Source organism: Bos taurus, chromosome 10 (genome assembly GCF_002263795.3).
Source record: "Bos taurus isolate L1 Dominette 01449 registration number 42190680 breed Hereford chromosome 10, ARS-UCD2.0, whole genome shotgun sequence".
Lineage (NCBI taxonomy): Eukaryota > Metazoa > Chordata > Mammalia > Artiodactyla > Bovidae > Bos > Bos taurus.
Genome location: NC_037337.1, coordinates 61451890 through 61475458, shown reverse-complemented (window position 1 = coordinate 61475458; position 23569 = coordinate 61451890). Strand labels below are relative to the sequence as shown.

The 23569-nt window shown below is 38.8% G+C and overlaps 1 protein-coding gene across 1 annotated transcript in view; it reads right to left on the bottom strand.

Annotated features, from left to right (window-relative positions):
- Nucleotides 1-23569, bottom strand: part of CEP152 (centrosomal protein 152) — a 102591-nt gene that overhangs the window by 54431 nt on the left and 24591 nt on the right. The window contains exons 7-13 of the mRNA XM_024998058.2: nt 22210-22350; nt 20972-21111; nt 17544-17744; nt 11432-11579; nt 10214-10305; nt 9322-9485; nt 9138 (exon numbers count right to left, since the gene is read on the bottom strand). Coding sequence (XP_024853826.1) covers nt 9138; nt 9322-9485; nt 10214-10305; nt 11432-11579; nt 17544-17744; nt 20972-21111; nt 22210-22350 — 887 coding nt within the window. The remainder of the gene's footprint in view (nt 1-9137; nt 9139-9321; nt 9486-10213; nt 10306-11431; nt 11580-17543; nt 17745-20971; nt 21112-22209; nt 22351-23569) is intronic.

Below are 23569 nucleotides of genomic sequence, written 5' to 3'. Positions count from 1 at the left end.
TGGCAATCTAGTGCATAAAGATATATAGCTCAATGAGATAAAATTGAGAGCTCAGAAACAAACACTCACATTCTCTATCAATTCATTTTTTGACAAGCATGCCAAAACAATTTAGTGAAACATAGTCTTTTCAACAAATGGTACAAAACAACTGGATATCCACATGCAAAGGAATAAAGTTAGACTCCTACCTCATATCATATGCAAAAAATTAATCCAAAATAGATTTCAAGACATAATATAAGAGATAATACTCTTAGAAGAAAACAGGTATAAAACTTCAGAATCTCAGATTAAAGAATGGTTTCTTAGAAATGTACAGGCAACCAAAGGAAAAAAAAATACGTAAATTAGCCTCCATAAAATTGAAGGCTTTTGTGCTTCAAAGCGTGCTATCAAGAAAGAGAAAAGACAGCTCACTCAATAGGAAAAAATATAGGCAAATCATGTATCTGACAAGGGACTTAAATTCAGGATATATAAATAGCTCTTAAAACTAAACAGTAAAAAGACAACCCAATTTTAAAATGGGCAAAAGATGTAATAGACATTTCTCCAAAGAAAATACACAAATGGCCAATCAACACATGAAAAAAATATTCAACATGACTAGCCATCAAGTGAAAACCACATCATTAGCAAATCACCATGATAAGAAACTATTTCATATCCACCAGGAAACTATAGTTTCTTAAATAAAAAATAACAAGTGCTGATGAAGATATAAAGAAACTGAAACCCTCGTTTATTGCCAGTGACAATGTAAAACAGTGTAGCCACTTCAGAAAACTGACCATTTTTCAAAATGTTAAGCATAAAGTTACCATATAAACCATCTAAAAAACCTGAAAAACATGTCCACTCAAAATATACAAGCAACTCCTGCAGCTCAATTCCAGAAAAATAAACGAGCCAATCAAAAAATGGGCCAAAGAACTAAATAGACATTTCTCCAAAGAAGACATACAGATGGCTAACAAACACATGAAAAGATGCTCAATATCACTCATTATCAGAGAAATGCAAATCAAAACCACAATGAGGTATCATTTCAGGCCAGTCAGAATGGCTGCAATCCAAAAGTCTACAAGCAATAAATGCTGGAGAGAGTGTGGAGAAAAGGGAACCCTCTTACACTGTTGGTGGGAATGCAAACTAGTACAGCCACTATGGAGAACAGTGTGGAGATTCCTTAAAAAACTGGAAATAGAACTAACTGCCTTATGACCCAGCAATCCCACTGCTGGGCATACACACCGAGGAAACCAGAATTCAAAGAGACACGTGTACCCCAATGTTCATCACAGCACTGTTTATAATAGCCAGGACATGGAAGCAACCTAGATGTCCATCAGCAGATGAATGGATAAGAAAGCTGTGGTACATACACACAATGGAGTATTACGCAGCCATTAAAAAGAATACATTTGAATCAGTTCTAATGAGGTGGATGAAACTGGAGACTATTATACAGTGTGAAGTAAGCCAGAAAGAAAAACACCAATACAGTATACTAATGCATATATATGGAATTTAGAAAGATGGTAACGATAACCCTGTATGCGACACAGCAAAAGAGACACTGATGTATAGAACAGTCTTTTGGACTCTGTGGGAGAGGGAGAGGGAGGGAGAGGGTGGGATGATTTTGGAGAATGGCATTGAACCATGTATAATATCATGTATGAAACGAATCGCCAGTCCAGGTTCGATGCATGATACTGGATGCTTGGGCTGGTGCACTGGGACGACCCAGAGGGCTGGTATGGGGAGGGAGGTGGGAGGGGGGTTCAGGATGGGGAACACATGTATACCCGTGGCGGATTCATGTTGATGTATGGCAAAACCAACACAATATTGTAAAATAATTAACCTCCAATTAAAATAAATAAATTTACATTTAAAAAACAAAACAACAACAAAAAAATTTGCAGCACTATTCGTAATAGCCCAAAAGTAAAATGATCCAAATAAATGTCCATTAGCTGATGAATAAACAAGCAAAATGTGCTATATTTGTACAATATTACTTGTTCAGAATATATTCAGAATATTACTTGGCTATAAAATGGATTGAAGTAGTGATACATGCTACAACATGGATGAACCGTGAAAGCATTATGTGCCAAGTGAAAGGAGCCAATCACAAAAAAAGCCAACCACATATTATATAAATCCATTAAAGTGAAATATACAGAATAGGAAAATCCATAGAGGTAGAAAGAAAACTAGTATTTGCCCGAGCTGCTGGTAAAGAATCCACCTGCAATGCAGAAGATCCCAGTTGGATTCCTGAGTGGGGAAGTTCCCCTGGCAAAGGGATTGGTACCCACTCCAATATTCTTGGGCTTCCCTGGTAGATGATAAAGAATCCACCTGCAATGTGGGAGACCTGGGTTCGATCCTTGGGTTGGGAAGATCCCCTGGGGGAGAGCATGGCAACCCACTCCAGTATTCTTGCCTGGAGAATCCCCATGGGCAGAGCCAGACAGGCTATGGTCCCTGGGGTCACACAGAGTCAGACACGACTGAGCAACTAAGCACAGCACAGTGAATACAGAGGGGATGACAGGGAATGATTGGTAACAAGTATTGGATTTCTTGTGGGGGAAGCTGAAATGTTTTAAAATTAGGTTGTGGTAATAGACGGACAACTCTGGGGATACTAAACGCACTGAACTATGTACACTTCAAATGGGTGAATTTTATGGTCCTGGAAATACAGTTGACCCTTGAACAACGTGGAGGGTTGGGGGCACTGGTCCCCCCTCCACCACCTGTAAAATAAAAATACATGTACTATGTTTATTTTAAAAATCCACATTCAAACCACAGTTCAAACCTATGTTGCTCAAGGGCCAACTGTATATCAAATAAAACTACAGAAAAAAGGAAAAAAGATAAACCACCTGATATATGAGTTCCCTCTAAATGAAGGCAAATCTCACATATAGTGTTCAGGCAAGAATAACTAGCTTTTAAAAGATAACAAGAAAACCAAAATAATTTAAGAGTTAAGACAGTAGCAAGCTCAACGTTATGACTAGAGAGAGGAATACGGGCTGGCAATGTTTTATTTCTTGATCTTGATGATAGTTCCATGGGAATTCATTTTAAAATCATACATTCAGCTGTACACTTATATTTCATACACTTTTATGTGTTATATTTTACAATGTTAAAAGGTTTAAAAAGCAAAGTTATAAAAAGTACTAGAAAAATACCATCAAGAAATCAAAAGGGAAAAGTGATGGATCTAACTACATAAAATTTTTAAACAGGAAGTGATAACCTTCAACAGTGCCTAGGGTACAGAGAAATAGGTACTATCATGATATGAGTAACAACACCTATCAAAAGCCTCAAACACGCATGCTCTTTGACAAGATTATTCATCCACATCTAAGGAAAGAAACCGAAGATGTGAATAAAGACCAGACTACAAGTATGCTTTTAGTTATAATACTGCATTACTTACGTTTAAAAAAAATTACTTATGTTTAAAAAAAATTTTTAAACAGTGTATTACTAACTAAAATATAGTTCCAAATATCCACTGATAAGTGTTTACAACAATATTTACTGATATCTAAGGATTTCAGAATGTACCAAGTTAAAAGACACATTTTAAAGTAATATATTCAATAATATTTTATTCTTTAGAAACCTACAAAACAGATAATGTGGAAGTTATATACCAAAGTGTTAATAGTAGTTTTCTTCCTGGGAGGGGAAGTAAGATTATGGCTGCTTTTAACTGGTATCTTCTAATGTTTCCATAAAAAAGGAGAAAGCTACATTTGAGAAGAAATAAACAGCTGATAGTATGTACTCTTAAAGTGAGGTGATAAAAATGGAACCTCATCTCTGCGGTCTTCCTCCACAAAACCCATTGAGAAAAACTTCAAATTCCAGGAGGGTCTTCCTTCCTAAAAACACTTGACCAGCATTTCTTAAACTGTCGAGGTCATCAAAAACAAGGAAAGTCAGGAGGAACCTAGGGAAAAATGACTCCTAAATGTAAGGGGGTATCCTAGATGTGATCTCGAAACAAAAAAGAACACCAGGTAAAACGAAGGACATCTAAATAAACTATGGATGTTCGTTAATAATAATTCATCAGTATTAGTTCAAGAGTTGTACCATGCTGTTGTAAAATGTTAATAGGGAAAAATGGATGCAGGGTATGGGGTAATTCTTTGTCCTATGTTATTTTATAAATCTAAAACTGTTCTAAAAAATTAAAGTCTGTTTCTAAGAAAAAGGAAAAAGAATAGTATCCAGATTAACATAATTTCTCTAATTTTCAGTTTCAGATGATTCCAAATGAAACATTAAATATATACACACATATATATGCATACTGTGTATATACATACATGTACGCACACAGAAAGAGAAAGAGAAGATGAACAAAATATTAGGGGTTTTTTAATGCTACAATAGGAGCTCCTGGCAATGTACTACATGTTTATCAGTATACACAACTTTTAAAATATGTATTATAGTGTAAATATGTGTGTATGTATAGATCTCACCAACCTAAACCACTTCTACTTATATAGAAATACATGAGATAAATATAATTTACATAAGAAATATAAAACATATTGCAATACATCTTCCAGTGCTATACGACATGGTGAACTAACTTTCAAGCCGATAACAAATTATGCTTCTTTTCTTACTGAACACTGACAACTGAAACAGCACACCATGTACTCCTAGAGGGAGCCAAGTCAGAGCACAGAGAAAGTGCTAGCTAAAATAATTTTCTCTTCTTTTCCAAAAGGGAAAAGTCAGCAGTGGTGACTAGCTCTGTATTAGGCTCACTAGTGAGCCCTGGGGAGGGCGGTTCCCCTCAATCCAAATAAACTGTCCCTGATGAAACCTGCTGAGAAGACCGGAGGGGAAAGGCTTTCCACTTGTTAAATGTTTATTATTTGAGCTTCACAGCCAACTACAATAAGGAAGAAGGGAAGCTGTCTGCAGGCTGCATGCAGATTTAGCTACTCCAATTCCATGAATGTGCAATACAGCACAGGCTAAACCCTTAAGGTTTACTAAGCAGCAGCTTGAGGGAGATGGTAGTTGGGAATAAAAGCTTGGAGCCGCTAAAATTTGGGTCAGTGATTTGAAAGGAGCTCAAGTCAACAAAAGGAAAATTCTCAACATTGGCAAAGTGTTGCTTCCTTTGGTTCTAAGAAACATGATTCAGCAGAGAAAAGGTACAAATCTAATCTCTCCTGTACCTCCTCCCACTTTGAACTAAGGATACTTTTACTTTTTCCTCAAAGTGACTGAACAACAAACAAAGCTGAATTCTTATCCATTAAAACATTAGTGGGAGGGATAGTAAGTAAATAAGTGTGTGTTCAGTCATGTCCGCCTCTTTGCAACCCCATGGACTGTAGCCCACCTGGGTACTCTGTCCTTGTGATTTTTTCAGGCAAGAATACTGGAATGAGTTGCCATTTCCTCCTCCAGTGGATCTTCCCAACCCAGGGATCAAACCTGCAACTGTAGCATCTCCTCGTTGGTAGGCAGATTCTTTACCTACTGAGCCATGTAGCCAATGGTGGGAGGGATGACCGTAAGATTATTGTCTTCACTTATCCTGCACTTCACTGAACATCTCCTTCCTTAGCCCCAATGACGAACCACCTGTTTTAGTTATCCCTCACTTTCCTGGTTGAACACTGGCATTCCTTTTGGTATGATAGCCATGTGATGTCTAGAGTTTATTATCCACAGGTGAAGGAGGAAACAGACAGAACAGGCTCCATCTTGGGCTGGACTGTGGATTTTGAGCTATATGCCCAGTATCAATGGAAACGACATACCAACTGGAAAACCAGACCGCACCCCCCCCCCGCCCCCGCCACCAGATAGAAGAGCCCCAGGGCTCGTACCTAGACCCTCAGTCACCTAAAAGACCCCCAAGTGTCTGTGTAACCAAATGGAATCATAAATTCTATTATGCTTTTTAGGGTATGACCACAGGCCTATTGATAATTGTCCACTGTTAACTACCTAGGCCTAAGACATATGAATCACAGGTTATCTCTGTATCTTTCTTTTCCTTTATTCAGCCTAGTTTCAGGGAATTTGGGGAGATGGGTTTGGGCACATACACTTAGGGTATATAAGGTTTTCACAAGGTCGGGGTCCTTGGCTAAGAGGAGACTCTGCCTGGGGCCCGCCAGTGTAATAAACTGCACTCCACTATCTGCATTGTCCTTCTGAGTGAGTTTGTTTCCTGGAACATGTGGCTACAACCCAGGGATGTGCTTTAAATTACTGTAGGATCTGGGTGATGATTACTAATTAAATAGAAAGGGCAAAGTAAATATATTTTAGTAAAAGTCAAGATGGAATAACTCTACATCAAAGATAAACCTACATATATAAACACACACACATATATACATGTATTATTTACCCAATTCCCAGACTAATTATGGCAAAAATTAAAGTTATAAGTTGCAGAGACATCTTTTTTGGCAGAAACTAAATCTTTAATCCTCTTTTTGAAAAAACATAGAAGAATGAAGTAGGGCAAACAGGTCTGACTGTCTCGCAAATATGAACTAACAGATTTACATGACAGTCAAGTTTTGGGCTGAAGTACTAGTTCTGTGGCTAAGCATCTGTCTTCTTGGGCTAAGGAGTTTGCTCTTTTGAGCTCCGGTTTTCCCAACTCTAAAATATTATGTCTCCCACGTTTTCCCCAAGATTTAAATGAGGATCAAAGACTTTTTATTAAATGTGTCCAATCAAAAGTTGATTAAGGGGAGGGAGGTTCAAGAGGGAGGGGATATATGTATACATATAGCTGATTCACTTTGTTGTACAGGAGAAACACAACATTGTAAAGAATTATACTCCAAGAAAAAAGATTAATATAAAATCTGATCAATGGTATATTTTAGCCAAGTATCTCTTAAATAATAATAGTAACAGCTACCACTGATTAAATGTCTAATATGTGCTAGAATTTATTACATGAGGCCCTTTATAGTCATTATCTATTTTAAGCCCCCAAGGGATATGCTATACTTTTACCTGATAGAAAAATCCTGATAAGAAAATAGGCTCAGAAAAGTCAAGAAACTTGCCCAAGGTCAGAAAGTTAGTAATAAACGGCAAAACTATGATTCAAAACAATTCTAGATCTAAAGACCATGCTCTTTCCACTGGCCCCTGAGAATTAATTGAGCATTAACAGGAAATGAGCCATTCACAGCAGTCAATTTTCCAGATGACTACATTTTAACTTTAAATTTGTATGTAAATCTGTTAAAAGCGCATTCATCCTCTTTTGCTTATAATTAACTAACCAAAGCTGAAGGCTTCCTTTGATAACTCAGGATCACAATTGTGGACATTCTGATGTGGGTCAGAACAGGCCTAAATGTATAAAAGCTGCTTACCCGGCTGCTTGGCCGCTCGAGCACTGTGGGTTCCTGTCGTTCTCTCCTTGCTGAGACTGAGCTGGCCGGCTGAAGGCCTGGCAGCACCTCTCCCAGCTCCCCGACCCATTTACTCTGTGGTCACTTAGGAAATCAGGTAACTCATGGATAGAGGAGCCGTGGATAGAGGAGCCTGGCAGGCTATAGTCCATGGGGTCGCAAACAGTCAGCCACGACTGAAGCGACTTACCATATACCCACATGCACACATGGGGTACCAACAAATCTAAGTCAATATGGCCCTGGGGTATGAGCCCCATGGTGGCTTCTAACAAATATGTCACACAATCTAGGTCTGCTGTTTGCTTCTTGGCGTCTGTCTGGATTGCAGTTGTGCTCTGTTGAGATGACAGTCCCTAAAGACTGACTTCCAGATAAGTGGAACCTCACTCAACTAATGGAACATTGTGTCCCACAGCATCACCTGACTGAGACCTTAAGTTACTGCATCTCATTTTGTTGTTTTGAAAATGGAATCACAGCACTAAAACAGGTTAGGTTCTAAAACTTACTATGGAACAAACTTTTCAGAGGATTCATATGTTTGCATTTACTTGCATGATACTTGAAACAGTGTACCAGGAAGTAAACACTTTGACTAAACACTAATGATGGCAAACTCAGTCTTAAACTATAAATTGGAAGGTGGTGGCTTCATTCAAGAAAGCGTTCAAGAAAGGCTTTCCTTAGCCTGAATGCAGTCTCTTCCAAATAAGCCTATCTTTCATCTTTATCCCAGGCCAGAAGAAGATATGGCTAAATGCCCCCTTTGTATGTTAAGCACTGCATTTAGCACACAGCACTTAGTGGCTTACAAGTATGTCTCCCTCTCTTCATCAGACAAAATATAAACTCTCTGTGGGAAAAGAGAGCATCTCTTTCATCTTCTGTACTCCACTCCCAGAGCCTTGCATAGTCCCTTCCAAATAGCAAATCCTTCAAACTATACATCCTTTCCTGCGTTTATCTTTTAAGTGTTGCATGATATCTAAATGTGCTCCCTCTTCTACCATGACCACTCCCTTCCCCGCTAGGCCCAGCAGGGACAGTGACGCACACCCTTCCATGAGATTCCTATAAAAATATGTGTTAAATAAGCAGCATTAAAATATATGTATTAAGCATAAAAGACAGAATCCCTATTTTAAAAGTAAGGTCACAGGGACTTCCCTGGTGATCCAGTGGTTACGAATCCACCTGGTAATGCAGGGGACATGGGTTCGATCCCTGATCAGGGAGGATTCCACACACTGCAGGGCAACTGAGCCTGGGCACCGCAACTACTCAAGCCCGTGTGCCCTACAGCACCATGCTCCACAACGAGAAGCCACCACAACGAGCAGACCATGCACCGCAACCAGAGAGCAGCCCCGAACGCAACTAGAGAAAGCCTGTGCAACAGCAACGAAGACCCAGCATAGCCATAAATAAATAAATAAGGTCACAGTAGGGCTCCTAGGGAAAATCAATGCTCATTTTCTCATATACCATTGACAAATGGCTGCTTTCAACACAGTTTTAACATAATAAAAATAATATGCTCTTGCCTTAATAAAACAGATACATAATTTAAGTAGTAGAATTTAACTTGTATATTTTAACTAAATTATTTTTACCTTATTGGAACTGACATGCCTATTGGTATTAAGACAGTACAATAGCAACACTTGAGGTTTCTGTTCATTTTGATTTCTGACATTGGCAGTTCATTAGAAGTTGCTAAAATAAACTGTCCTGCACTAAGGAACCCCTGGGCAGTTGATCATTTCATGCCTGGTGCCGCTTGCTTATTATGCACCATCAATATTATTAATGTGAATTCTTCTATAGTAAAGTATTTTCTCCATACCTCTTAACTTTGGATTTTTTCCAGTTGACTTTCTTAATACCCAAATCAACATACGATTCAGTTAGTTCTATATTTAATTCTCCTTCTGAGTCACTTGGAAGTATTCCTAGTTTTGCAGCAGATTCATAGAGAGAAATTTCATCTTTTAGTTCTTTTAATTCTTCCTAAAACACAAAATAATTGAAAGCCATTTTCATTTTTTATAAGAAGGAATCGGTCATTCTTTCTATTCTTCAAAGTTCATTTTAATGATCAACAGAAGGCAGAAATGCTACTTCAAATACATGTTTTGGCATACATTAAAAATGTAAAGGCCAGCATATATCAAGATTTTCAGGTAAACTGAATGAACAAATAAAGTGAATGAGAAAGCAGATGTAAACACCTCTCTCACATCTCCCTCACTGACATTCCATCCTCCACAAAAAGCCTCCCTTGAGCTGAGAAGCTGGCGGCAGTGCATGTTGACTAAGAGTAGTGGACAGAGGAGACTGGTTTAGTCTGCCAGTGGTGAAAAGGCACAAAATACTATACATCTTTCCAGGGAGGGGATACTGAACTCTTCCTCCGGGGGAAACATAACTGGTACTGGAGGAGGATGTGAGAAGACTGCAGTTGAACTGTAGGTTTCCCACACCTGTAGATAAACCTAACTCTGGGACACTCCCCAAGATGAAAGGACGTGCCATGTGAAGGAAGGGATGGGTCCCTTGCTCCACAGGTGGGCAGACCTGGCTACCCAGCTGTGTGGGTAAGGTTATGAATGACTCCTGTGGGCTGGATTGGAGATGGTCCAGCCACCATATACAGAGAAATCCAAGGTTCAAAAAGGTGAGGTAACCGTTGCCTAATTCAGTTACCCAGAAAGTCTCTTCCTAGTGGCAACACTCACTTGCAAAGCCTTGCTCATGTTTTCACTCATAGCGAGTGCCTTTTGTGCTTGCTGCAGCTGGAGCTGGAGCTGAGCCACCTCCTGTACTGAGCCTGTGGGAGAAAGAACCACAGAATATGTCAGATGTAAAGGAACAAACTGCCTATGATATACAGAAGAACTTGCATCCACCAAGGCTATAGCCGGTGGGACTCAGAAAGCATATGTGTGGTGCTGACATTTTCAAGATTTAGTATGGCTGCGCAAAGGTCCTCGAGAAGTTGAAGACATGGGCTATTGTGACCTTGCCATGTCTTTAATTAAACCAGCCATGTCTACAGACCTTAACACCCCACAAGTCCTTTAATAGGAGCAGAACATTCTAGCTCACAGATCGCCGAAGTGAAAATTCTTTAGAACCCATTTCTACCTTCCAATAAGAAAACCACGTCTTGCTGCCTTTAGCTTCTTTCTGAGTGCTTTTATTTCCACCACTCCCACCTCTACAGATACAAGAGGCGAACTAGGATTGTACCCTTGAAACTCCAGTAACCTAATATTTTAAATGGTTTAAAGGTTCCCACTTAAAAAGGACTTTATTGGGTTTCTTCAGAAGAAAATGAGCATCTAAGAAATGGTTAAGCAAAGTAATGATGGAGTATTAGGCAACTAAAGAAAATCATATTTTCAAAGCCTTTAATGGCAACCAAAAAAGGTTCAGTAAGTAATGCCATGTGGAACAAAGGATACAAAACTGAAATGACCTAAATGGAGTATGATGCGAATTTTGTCCCCACCAAAACACACACATACACACACACACACATTTAGACAGGCTTCAACTTTTGAATAACCCATTCTTCAAACATTGTACCTGTCGTCTAAATTATTCAATTTTTGCACATTCAGCTTTGATTTGTTTTAAAATGTACTAGGTACAGAAGCAGGGAACTGTCTATACATGTTCATTTGTGAACAACATTAACAGTTGTCTCTGCATAGTAGGATTATTGGCTATTTTTATTTTCTACTTTATACTTGTCTGGATTTCCCCAACTGTCTAATGGAAAATACACCACATCTTCAGAGACATACAGCAGTAACAATGTTCAGAAAAATTGTCACTGATGAACTTTTCTGTTTTTTTCTGGATTTTTATAGTAATTCATGGATCCTACTATGCCCGCTCCACATTTTCTCCTAGCCTTCTGGGGAGCCAGCACCCACACAGACACCCACCTGAGTGCAGCAGGTTGGCGCACTGCTTCTGACTCTCCTCCAGGCTTCTTGTCAATCTGTTAATGATCTCAGTCTTCTCTAATCTGGTTGCCTCTTGATTCCTTTCCAATTGTTTAACCTGATCTTTCAAATGACAGCAGATATCTTCCTAAACAGAAAAAGCATCCAAGAAGTCCTCTTCATAATCAGTTATTGTATATTAAACTAACAATTATGACCTTACATCTTTGGATTTTAAGTCAAATATAAAATCATTACCTGACAGGATCACCTCTTTTCCAAGGTCAAGTGCACAAGTTTGAGTCAGGAGAACAAACTGGTCAGTCACCGACTGCTCAGTCTGTTTTTCATTTAGGTTGAATTTGAATCTGATGGCTTCTAAAGTCTCTCTCTGCTCTATATACCTAAGACACTGTTATTATAAAACTGGATTTTATTCAAGCCAAAGGAAATGTATTACATCCCTATTTGCATTTTACATTCTCAGTATAATTGTGTGTACACACTAGGCAAACCACCTTGAACCACGGACTCTGTGTCCCAAGTCAGCAAGGATACAGACAGAACACATGGAAACTCACTCTATTCTGAATAGCCAAAAAGTAGCTCTCCCTCTTCTGAACTGGTTTTAAACCTGATCTGTTTCTCTCATGTTTTTCCATCTTTTATATGTCTTTTTTCTCTTAACAGTCTCTTTGAAGGTGCCTATATAGTGCCTTATACATAGTGAATGCTACAAAAAACATTTGAAAAATGACAAAGAAAAACAGGATAAATGTGTGCACATGTGTAATTACATGGGGATATATAGAGAATCTAGAACAGGTATATAATATATTCAAATGTCTACAAAAAGAAACTGTGTTTGGAAGTAATAAGCCATGGGAATCCCAAAGCCAGGCAGAAGAAATCATCCTCTCTCTCATTCAAGAAGTGTGACACAGGCTGAATTCCAGGCAAATAGCAGAGCATGTGAGAGGCACAGAAGTAAATCAAGGTAAATGGCTGAAGTTACCTGAAAAAGCCCGAAGAAAATAAGTAGTAAGAGGCATATCAAGAAAGGACTTTGAGACAGAGAGAAGGCATTTGGGGACTGATTTTACTGTAATCTAAAGCCTAATAATGTCTTGCGGTAACAAATAGAAAATACATCACCTCATAGGGATAATAACATTCTCCTTAAGCAGAGCAAAGAGACTCTGAAGATCCCTCTGTTAGCTTAAAAATTCACGAGCATTTTGTATTCTATTTCATAATGTGTCATGTTTGCTTTAAAGTTTTTCTACCAAATTTTTGAGCAAAATGAAGCTTCTGGAACCTGGTCCATGTTTATTCAACAGTGCAAACCTCTTGGCACACTGCTGCTGATTCCCAGGCCAGTTTGGTTCTCAAGCACCAGAGTAACACGGCAAACACAACGAATGAGCTAATATTCATGACAATGTGAATGTGTGAGCAAGAAGAGGTGGGGAGACAACTCACATGTATGTGCTGGGGAGGTCACAATAGCTTTTACAAGAGACTGAGAACTGGCCCAAAAGAGTTCAAGAAAAGGTAATTATGAAAACTATTATAGTGAAGAGCCAGACCATGGAAATAATTTGACTATATGCCACAATTTAATTAAGAGTCCCCCAGGCGGCCTGGTGGTTAGGATTCTGGGCTTTCACTGCCAAGACTCTGGTTCAATCCCTGGTCAGGGACCTAAAAGCACATGGCAGAATGCAGGGGGCACAGTGGGGGTCTTAGGCAACAATCAACTAAGCCATGCTGTTTTCTGTTGACAAGTTCAGGAAAACAGATTATACTCATAAAACTATGCAGTTTAAACACCAAGAAACAAAACAAAAATAAATGGTTCTATCTTTTCCGCAATTAGCTTGAGTAAGAACACTCAGTTCAAGATTGATAGAGGCAGATGTCTTTGAATACTGAATGAGACAACTGCAGTGATAAAGAGATAATAGCTGAACCTACAAGATGAAAGAGAATTGAACAGACTTATAGTGCACAAAGGAAAAAAAATGAGAATTAAGCCACATGCACACAGGTCTGCTGGAGTCTCTCAGTCAATAGGAAGCGCTTAAATACATATAAAAGATTAGAAGATAGATCAGCTGAAGGTCATAACATAGAAACTAAAGTCCATGACTTCAACAGAAGCTGAAGATTTCAAGAAGACCAGAATGAAGAAAGACTTAAACCACTGAGGAGCTAATCAGAGATGTCAACCGGTATCAGGAAAAAGTAGACGTCAGCTCGGACACCTGAAAAGAGATCTTAGGATATGACACTTCTGTGAATGGAAGAGAAAGGAGACACCTGGGAGGAAAGCACCTCAGAGATACCATGCTATAAGCATTCTGTCAGTGAGGGAACATTATGAGCTGCAAGAGCTCATTTCTCCTCATCGTCTTTGTCTCACACACACACACACACACACACACACAAAACCCAAGAGTAATTCAGCCAGAATAACAAGAACTGCTACATGTTGAGTGTGTGTACAATCCTTTCTACCAGAAAAGCTGATGACTTAAAGGAAATATTAAATTAGTAATACAATTTTACATGCCATGTATTTCTCAAAATACATGAGTTACACAAAAATTAAAACACATATAAACACGATTATACGATGGATTGCTACTCCTCCCATCATGTGGAATTAGGTAGCTTCTGCATTGAGTTTTGTCCTTCAAAATAGATTTAAATCTATGTAAACTTTGTTTACATCCTGATGTTTAGATATTTCAGTAAAAGTTTGCTGAACAAATGAAATAATATGATTATTTTACAAGTATAACCTTTCCCTCCAAGAGCAAGTTTTTCACAAAGCAGTGATTTTCAAATTTTTGCAAGGGGGAGGTCTGAACCTCTTGAAAAATCTGAATAAGCTCATGGGTGTTCTCAAAAACTGCATATCCTGACACCCAAGAGAAAATCACACTCACAATTTCAGAGATTCATGAGCCCCCTGGAGCCTAGTCAGGACTGCTTTAGGAGATGCCAGGTTAACAATCTCTGTCACTCACAAATCATACAATGTATGATCATCTACTCAGGTAACACTGGCATGTACTCAGGTACACAGTTGTGTGACTATGTGAGAGCCACTGAGAACCCAGACATTCGCAAACATGTTCATCTGCTACATCAACTAGTTATTTCCATGCTACTCTTTTTCAAGAGTTGTTTTATTCTTCTTTGTAACCTGCTGAGTGGAGTGGAGCAGGAAAAGGCTTATCAAAAAGGGAAAGAGTTTGCTCCTCTTCAATAACTTTTATATTAAAAAAAAAAAAAGAGGACAAGGGGCGGTATGTATGTATGGTTACCAGTTATGGTAAGAAAATCTAAATTGCCCGTCTCCTTAGAACACACTCATGCATCTTCCTGATTACAGGCAGCCAACTCCCTGGCTCTTGGCTGATCTTTACAGCACCTTTTCCAATTAGGACTCTCAGCTTGGATTCTGAGATAATATGAACTGACCTTTTATTAAAAATACTGCTGAGCCAAATGATAGCAAATGGACAGCATGAAAGGGATACCAAAAAAAAAAAAAAAGCATTCCCAGAAAGAAAAAAACACTAGGCACTTTGGAATCACCACTTTGCAAAGCAGTTATGGAACAATACGCAGAAGCGAACATCAGCGCTATGCTCTGCTCCGTTTTAAATAAAAGAAAAAAGGAAAGCCACTGACAGAATGTAACAGTAGACAAGACCTTACTCAACACCCTCACTGTATGGTTCAGGGATCCGAAGCCCAGGCAGCACAGAATGAAGACTCCGTGCTGTGTTCTAGTCTAGGATTCTTCGGCTGAGGGGTTGGAAGAGGAGAGAAAAGTGAATGGAACAAGTACAGGGGTTGAAACACACTAGGAACTGCTCCCAGGCTGCCCCTGTGTAAGTGTGCCTAAGTCAGTAGGAGAGACCCCCAAACCAACGTGGAAAAGCCACTGATACCGGCTCCTCTCATCATCTGAGGAGGCACCACTCTCCACAGCAGCTTTCACACTGCTACCCAAACAGAGCCATGCTTAATAAAACCATATCTCAAATTCTATGTTTTAATATTACAGAAAGTAGACTTTAATAAATTTTCTTTTTTTACCTTTTTTTCTAGACTTTAATAATTTGTCAAAGTCTTTGTCCTTCCCCACCCTCTGCTTATCCTTCACACTGATCAAATTCACAGTATTTTTCTACATAAAAAGAATCTTTAAAAAATCTATATGGGACAATAAGTCCAATAAAAATTCACATAAACACGTATAAAAGTACAGTAAAATGAAACGACAGACAACAATTATTATTGCCAATAATGCAGTGCAGTTTATAGTACTCTACCTAAATCGTGGAAAAATTTAGAGAACCTCACATTTTAATATTCTTCTCTTCTTTCCTTGGGTTAAATTAATTCTGAAATTACACTGAGAAAGACAATCCCTGAAATTTTATTCATTCAACTGATTATCTGGGGTTTTGGAGCACAAGGAAACCCACTACCTGGGTTACATTTTATTCCTTTTGGGGCAAAGCTAAAATAAAAACTGTGAAACATGCTCAACTTTCATATCTAAATGATTTCAGATCAGAATCTCTTTCTTATTTATTACAGTAGTCTCAAAATCAACTCTTCTCCCAAGAATCATTTCTAGCAAATATATACTGACAAGTTAATAACCAAACACTGGGAAACCCATGAAAGGTCTTCTCCTGGTTAATCTCAGGACAACCACTCAATTTCAGGCCAGCTCCCAGAACACTCCTTCTTTTCAGTTTGGAATCTTCTAAGACATAATAAACCGTGGAAAATTCTGAAAGAGATGGGAATGCCAGAGTACCTGACCTGCCTCTTGAGAAACCTATATGCAGGTCAGGAAGCAACAGTTAGAACTGGACATGGAACAACAGACTGGTTCCAAATAGGAAAAGGAGTATGTCAAGGCTGTATATTGTTACCCTGTTTATTCAACTTATATGCAGAGTACATCATGAGAAATGCTGGGCTGGAGGAAGCACAAGCTGGAATCAAGATTGCCGGGAGAAATATCAATAACCTCAGATATGCAGATGACACCACCCTTTATGGCAGAAAGTGAAGAAGAACTAAAGAACCTCTTGATGAAAGTGAAAGAGGAGAGTGAAAAAGTTGGCTTAAAGCTCAACATTCAGAAAACTAAGATCATGGCACCTGGTCCCATCACTTCATGGGAAGTAGATGGGGAAACAGTGGGAACAGAGTCAGACTTTATTTTGTGGGGCTCCAAAATCACTGCAGATGGTGACTGCAGCCATGAAATTAAGACGCTTACTCCTTGGAAGGGAAGTTATGACCAACCTAGACAGCATATTCAAAAGCAGAGACATTACTTTGCCAACAAAGGTCCATCTAGTCAAGGCTATGGTTTTTCCAGTGGTCATGTATGGATGTGAAAGTTGGACTGTGAAGAAAGCTGAGTGCCAAAGAATTGATGCTTTTGAACTGTGGTGTTGGAAAAGACTCTTGAAAGTCCCTTGGACTGCAAGGAGATCCAACCAGTCCATTCTAAAGGAGATCAGCCCTGGGTGTTCATTGGAAGGACTGATGCTAAAGCTGAAACTCCAGTACTTTGGCCACCTCATGCGAAGACTTGACTCATTGGAAAAGACTCTGATGCTGGGAGGGATTGGGGGCAGGAGGAGAAGGGGACGACAGAGGATGAGATGGCTGGATGGCATCACCGACTCGATGGACATGAGTTTGGGTAAACTCTGGGAGCTGGTGATGGACAGGGAGGCCTGGTGTGCTGCAATTCATGGGGTTGCAAAGAGTTGGACATGACTGAGCGACTGAACTGAACTGAAGACATATAAATAATATGCATAAATATTCGACAAACGAAGAAGCAGTAATATGAGAACTGAGAAAGCACTAACCAGTCCTACCAGAGGAAGGATTTCCAAAAGTATGCCCTCGGGGCATATACATAGATAAAACTCTTCGGGCTTTTAAATTTTACTCATAATACCTACTGCAAACACCCAGCATTTCTATATGATGAACTGCAAGATGTCAGTCATGGCTTTACTTGTTTATAATAGTTGCTATTTGAAATCATTCCAACCTGTTCCTTCAGTGCAGTAAGGGTAGCATCCAACTTCCTCTGTAAGAACAGCACTTGCTCCTCATACTTCTTCGTGAGGCCCATCACGATGCTCTCATGCTGCTCCCTCGTGCGCTGAAGCGATTCCGAATGATGCAGGTCCAACAGCTGCTGCTTCAGGCTGTCCATGGCCATCTCAGTAGTTCTGGACTTTTTAATCATCTAGAAAATACACACAGGATACACATTTACAGTATTCTGACTGGGCTATCTTCATGAATTTTAATTCTAAAACTCAACCATGCTTAACTAAATGAAAGCAGGGGCTTCCCTGGTGGCTCAGTAGTAAAGAACCCACCGCCAATGAAGGAGACACAAGAGACGTGGGGTTCAGCCTCTGGGTCGGGAAGATCCCCTGGAGCAGGAAACGGCAACCCACTCCAGCATTCTTGCTTGGAGAATCCCATGGACAGAGGAGCCTGCAGGCTATACAGTCCATGGGGTTGCAGAGAGTCAGACATGACTGAGCGACTAAACAACAGGAACAAGAACAAGGAGAAGAAAGGTCTCCCCACGGTGGCTCTAGTTCCCTAGCTGGGATCCACCAGGCCCATGGCTGCTGGAACTATTATTCACAGAGAAAAAGAATCTGGACATGTCTGAGGAAAGCGAGAGAAGATTTTGCACAACATAATGGCAATGTGGGTTCCAAGCAAGGAATCTGCTGCTTCTACACCCATCTCAATGCTGTTTGCATCACTCTGTGCTCCAAGTGTTGGAGGGAAGTCCAATTGTTAGGTCATGGAAAAATGACAACTTTTTTTTTAATTTTTAAATTTATTTATTTTTTAATTGAAAGATAATTGCTTTACAGAATTGCGTTGGTTCCTGCCAAAAAGCAAAATGAATCAGACATGAGGGGTGGGATGGGGAGGGAGGCAGAAGGGAGGTTAAAGACAACTGCTGCTGGAAAGACTGATGAAACTTCTCAGTGGTCATGTACTAAAAAGGAGGCTTTTTAAACTGTAACTATATGGCTGTGGAGAAGTAATTGTGCAGCAGGTTTACTGACAACTCCCACAAGATACCCATGTTCTAATTCTTGAAACCTGTGAATACGTTCTGTCACATGACAATGGGAAATTAAGGTTGTGACTGGATTAAAGTTGCTAACCAGATGACCTCAAATAAGGAGACTGTCCTGGATTACCAGGGTGGACCCACTGCATCCAGAAGGGTCCTTTAATGAGCAAAACTGAGGCAAAAAAAGTCAGAATTGTGACTGCTAGCTCTGAAAATGGAAATGGACCATACACCAAGGAATGCAGGGGGCCTCCAGAAGCTGGAAAAAGCAAAAAAGGGGATTCTCCCCCAGCTCTCCAGAAAGCAAAACAGCTCTACCGACACCTTGATTTTAGCCCAATGAGAGCCATGTCAGACTTCTGACTTTCTGTCTGTAAGGTGATAAATGTGTGCTGTTTTAAGCCACTAAGCCTGTGGGGATCTGTTAAAGCAGCAATAGAAAATTAATGTACTTGGTGGTTCTGTTGCTTTTTAAAATTTATTTAATTTTAATTTTTAATTTAATTTTATACTGTGTTATTTTTTATAAATGCAAGTTCTAACTTATAAAAAGATTACTAAAAGATTATGCAGATTATGACATAAAAGCAACTCTTTAATAACTATCATTTTTCAAAAAATTTTAAATAATGATAGTCTATATTACACATAAGAATGAAAAATTTCAAATGAGGTCGCTTCTTCATTCTATTCCAGAGATTGCCTATTTATCCCAATACCACTTAAACTACTTAAGACATTCATCATTTGTTCAGTAAATGATGTGGACACTTTGTGCCAGGCAGGGTTCCAAGCACTTAAGGACAGGATGACAAGACAGCCAAGGCCTAAAGTCTTATTACTTTCTGGTGAAAACGGACAGACAATAATAAGTAAACAGATGAGATAATTTCAGACGGTTTTAAAACAGAGTGATAAAATACGGCACAATAGAGGGGAGTGAGAATGAGAAGCAATAGGCTACTTTAGAGTCCTCTCTGTTTTTAGCTAAGAACTGATGGCTGAGAAAGAACCAGACATGAGACAACATTGTTTAAACTCTTCCATCCTCGGAACTAGCCACAAATCTCATCTAGAACCAAGTCACTTTTGTTTGTAACCACCAAAACAGCATTACTTACATGAATCATTCACTGCCAGGCGTGGCTACCAAAGACTTGTGACTATTTCCCATGATCAAATGGCCACCATTCTCATTAATCAAAGAATGTGCCACCACTTCAAAGACTAGTCTGTTGGGGTCAGAAAATTCAGTTTCTGATGCTTTGTCAGTAACCGGCTTTGTAATCCTGGAAAAGTAATGTGACCTCGCCAAGACTTGGTTAACCATCCATAAAATGGTAAACACAATGCTTCACTAATCAAAATCCCAACAAGACTTTTTATAAAGCATGGGAAGTTGATTTGCAAGATCTAGAAGGAAAAGTGTAAAAAAGAGCTACTAAATATTTTAAGAATTTGTAAGGGTAGCCCTTGTTTATCAGATTTCAAAACACAAAATAAAACTATACTTGTGATAATATCAGAGCAGGAAAAGAGAAATATGTAAGAAAAAAAAATTCAGAGGTTAGGTCAATTTTGAACACCATAACTCACTCACCATGTACTGACCACCTATAATGTACCAGGCTCTGGGCTCATGTGGTGAGGTTACTAAGATGAGGGCAACCCGTTCTGGCCTTCAAGATTATTCTAGGTCTGTTATAACAGATGTGATCAACCGACTTGAGGAAGAAAATAGGAAGACTTTAGAAAAGCCTTGAGCAGGGGCTTGTTAATCAAATAGCAATGTGCTGAGGAGAGGGCATTCCAGTGAAGAGACAGCAAATATGAGTACATAAAAACAGACTATTGAGTTTAAGAGTGAGAGAAGAGAAAGGCAAGGATCAGATGGTCATCCTGACACCCTGTTTCATCCCACAAGTGAAGCAGGGTCATTGAAAGACTTTAAGTAAGGGAAAGACATAACTAGAACTGTGCTGCAGAAAGATTACTCAGATGGCCAGATGAGAGAAGAGAAGGGGTAAAAGATTAGAGACTACATACGAGACTTCTGCAACAGACGATAAATACTGAACTAGGGACGTGTGGACAGAAATGAGGAGACTCAACACAACATAGTGGCTGACTAGACAGAGGAACACAGAAGCTGAGCTCTCCTCCAGATTTCTGGTGCATAGATGACTAGGTGAATGGGAGACCCATTCCTCCAAGGAAAGGGAAAGAAATGCAAACTGACTTATGGGAGAAGAATGTGTAAACTTCAGTTTTCCCAAATTTAGTCCCACAAAACAAAACATTAAGCAACTAAGATTTCATTGTAATCAACAACTTTTTATCGTAAATAATGAAGATCAAATATTTACCTGTTCTTCGTTGACTTTTAATGCTTGTATTTGGGTCTCCAGTGCTTTTATTTGTGCTTCAAGCTGTATTTCTCTTTCTTTTCCATTCTGAAAAAGTTTCTGTGATTCTCGAAGGCTGAGGGCCAAACCATCCTTTTCATCTAGAACATTAAAAAATTTTATATAAGTAATATGTTACTGCAGAGGGATCCTAATTGCCACAATCTATCAAATATCAGACCTTTATCACATATAAATGTTGCTGCATTTAATTCAGTTCAGATAATGAACTTCACTTGATTTGGAGAAAATTAGAAAAGCTTCAAAAAAAGAATGTGAGTGACATCAAAAAAATTTTTTTTTTACAGAACAGCAACCGCTCTCTTCAAAAATCTTATTGTATCCCTTTAGGGACCAAAAGATCCCCTAAAAAATCATTTCAATATCTGTTACTTGAGAAGCTACACAGATATGACAAGCCCCTGCTGATCAAAGAAATAATCTGAGGAAAAATTACTTTTTATACATACTTTCAATGACCTCATAAATTCACCTAGTCTTTCATTCTTCCCACATACTTTACTGTAACAGTTCACAAGTTCTTCTCTCAAAATAAATTTCATGAGCATTACAAAAAGATCTTTTCACTATCAATTAAGTTTGATATAAGCTGGAGTTCGGTCACAAAATTATTCTACAAATGAGAGTTCAACACTGACTAAAACTACAGAAAGCACAAAGAGTGAGCAATTATAATCTGAAATCTGTGTTTACACTCCGCTTCTCCCAGAGATGACCACATTTTCTCCTTGGCACTCTCAAAGCAGTTCAGGATCACTAACTCTTACTTGGATTGAAATGTTATGCTAATTCATAGGCCCAGAAAACATACTGCAAACTAAACATAAGTCTCTCTGGGAACTGGAATACTTTATCCAATGTAAACTACATAAGGAATCGACAGCTTTTTGAGATGGAATGCTATCAGCATATTTATATAATGTTCTCTGATTCTATTAGTCTAATAGAATAGAAAAAAGGTGGAAAAAATGAGGACCTCAAAATGTATGTTCTGGAAAGAAGTCCAAGGCAATGTGTCAAAAGTCCTAGATTTTTGTTTTGCTCTGACTGATTCCTCGTGAGCCCTTCATCAAGTGCATCAAATCTCTATGCTTCATATTTAAAATGAGGTTACTAGAAACAAGCTATCTAGCTCTACGGACCTCAAACACAACAGCACCCAACACTTGTCTTCTTACCTTTGGTTATCAGAAGCTGATGATTCAGAAACCTAACTTGACGTTCACTTTCATCTAACTTTTCAACTAAATTGTCCAGTTGTCTCTCTTTAGCTTTGTTAAGAACCTGAAGTTGAATAATCTGCATATTTTCTGCAGAGTCTGCTTGGGAATTAAAGACAATTTATTAGATAAAAACATCAAAATATAAATTTGTGGTCATTTCGGGCAATGTTTTATCAAACTGCAAATACAACTTAGGGTATCCTGAAATGAATTCAGGAGATTGTGACTAGCATTTTTAGTAAACAATGTTACCAAGCCAAAAACTTGGGTCTGCTCACCTGCACACAGTAAAGCCAATCTACTGACACCTGGTTGTAGTGAAGGCAAGTGCAGTGTTTAAGGGGCCATTTAAGGAGTTTGAGCTTTTTAAGCCTCAGGTGTCCAGGACTTCTCTTACTGCACCTTATCATAAATGCCGCACTTCCCTGGTGGCTCAGGAAAGAAACTGCCTGCAATGCAGAAGACCTGGGCTCAAGCCCTGAGGTGGGAGGATCCCCTGGAAAAGGGAATGACAACCCACTCCAGTATTCTTTCCTGGAGAATTCCATGGACAGAGGAGCCGGGCGGACTACAGCCCATGGGGTCACAGAGAGTCAGACACGACTCAGTGACACACTTTCACACTTTTTCCTTCATCACAACCAGGTGTTGGTTAGATTGGCTTTATTGAAAGCAGGCAAGAAGGTCCAAATTTTGGTTTGGTAATAACAAGACAGAATATGATTAGAGTGTATCATGTAGCATAAATAAGTATTACTATGTGAAACTTATTTATACAATATTTATATAAATATTGTAGACCTCATTACAACGCAAAAAAAAAAGTACTTCTTACTCCATGGTCACTGCCAGGAAAGTCTGAAAAGTCACTAGTTAATGCATACCTCTGAATCACTACCATTTGGGCTAATGAAAAATAAGTATATACCAATGACAATGGAATAGAGTTCCAAGCTCTCATTAAGTTGAAAAACAGAAGTACATCGACTTCTATAAAACCATTTTCAAAGAAAATTTCTAGATATCCTTCTCAAAATATTTTATTTTAAGCAAGAATGAACTCATTTATACTGGCAAATAACTGCTGAATTAATAAATTAAAAAATAGATTAATAAAAAAATTTTGAGGTCTTCTTTCAGAAATAAAGTCATTTTAAGGACCACTTAAAAATCACTTGGGGAGAAAAAGAAAAAAGTGATTCGCAGAAGCAGGATAATCTTTCAACTACACAATGATGAATATTTTCCTATAAGAACAATGCTACTATTTGCTAACAAATAAAACAGTCTTCTTCTTTTTTAAAAGAGATATGGT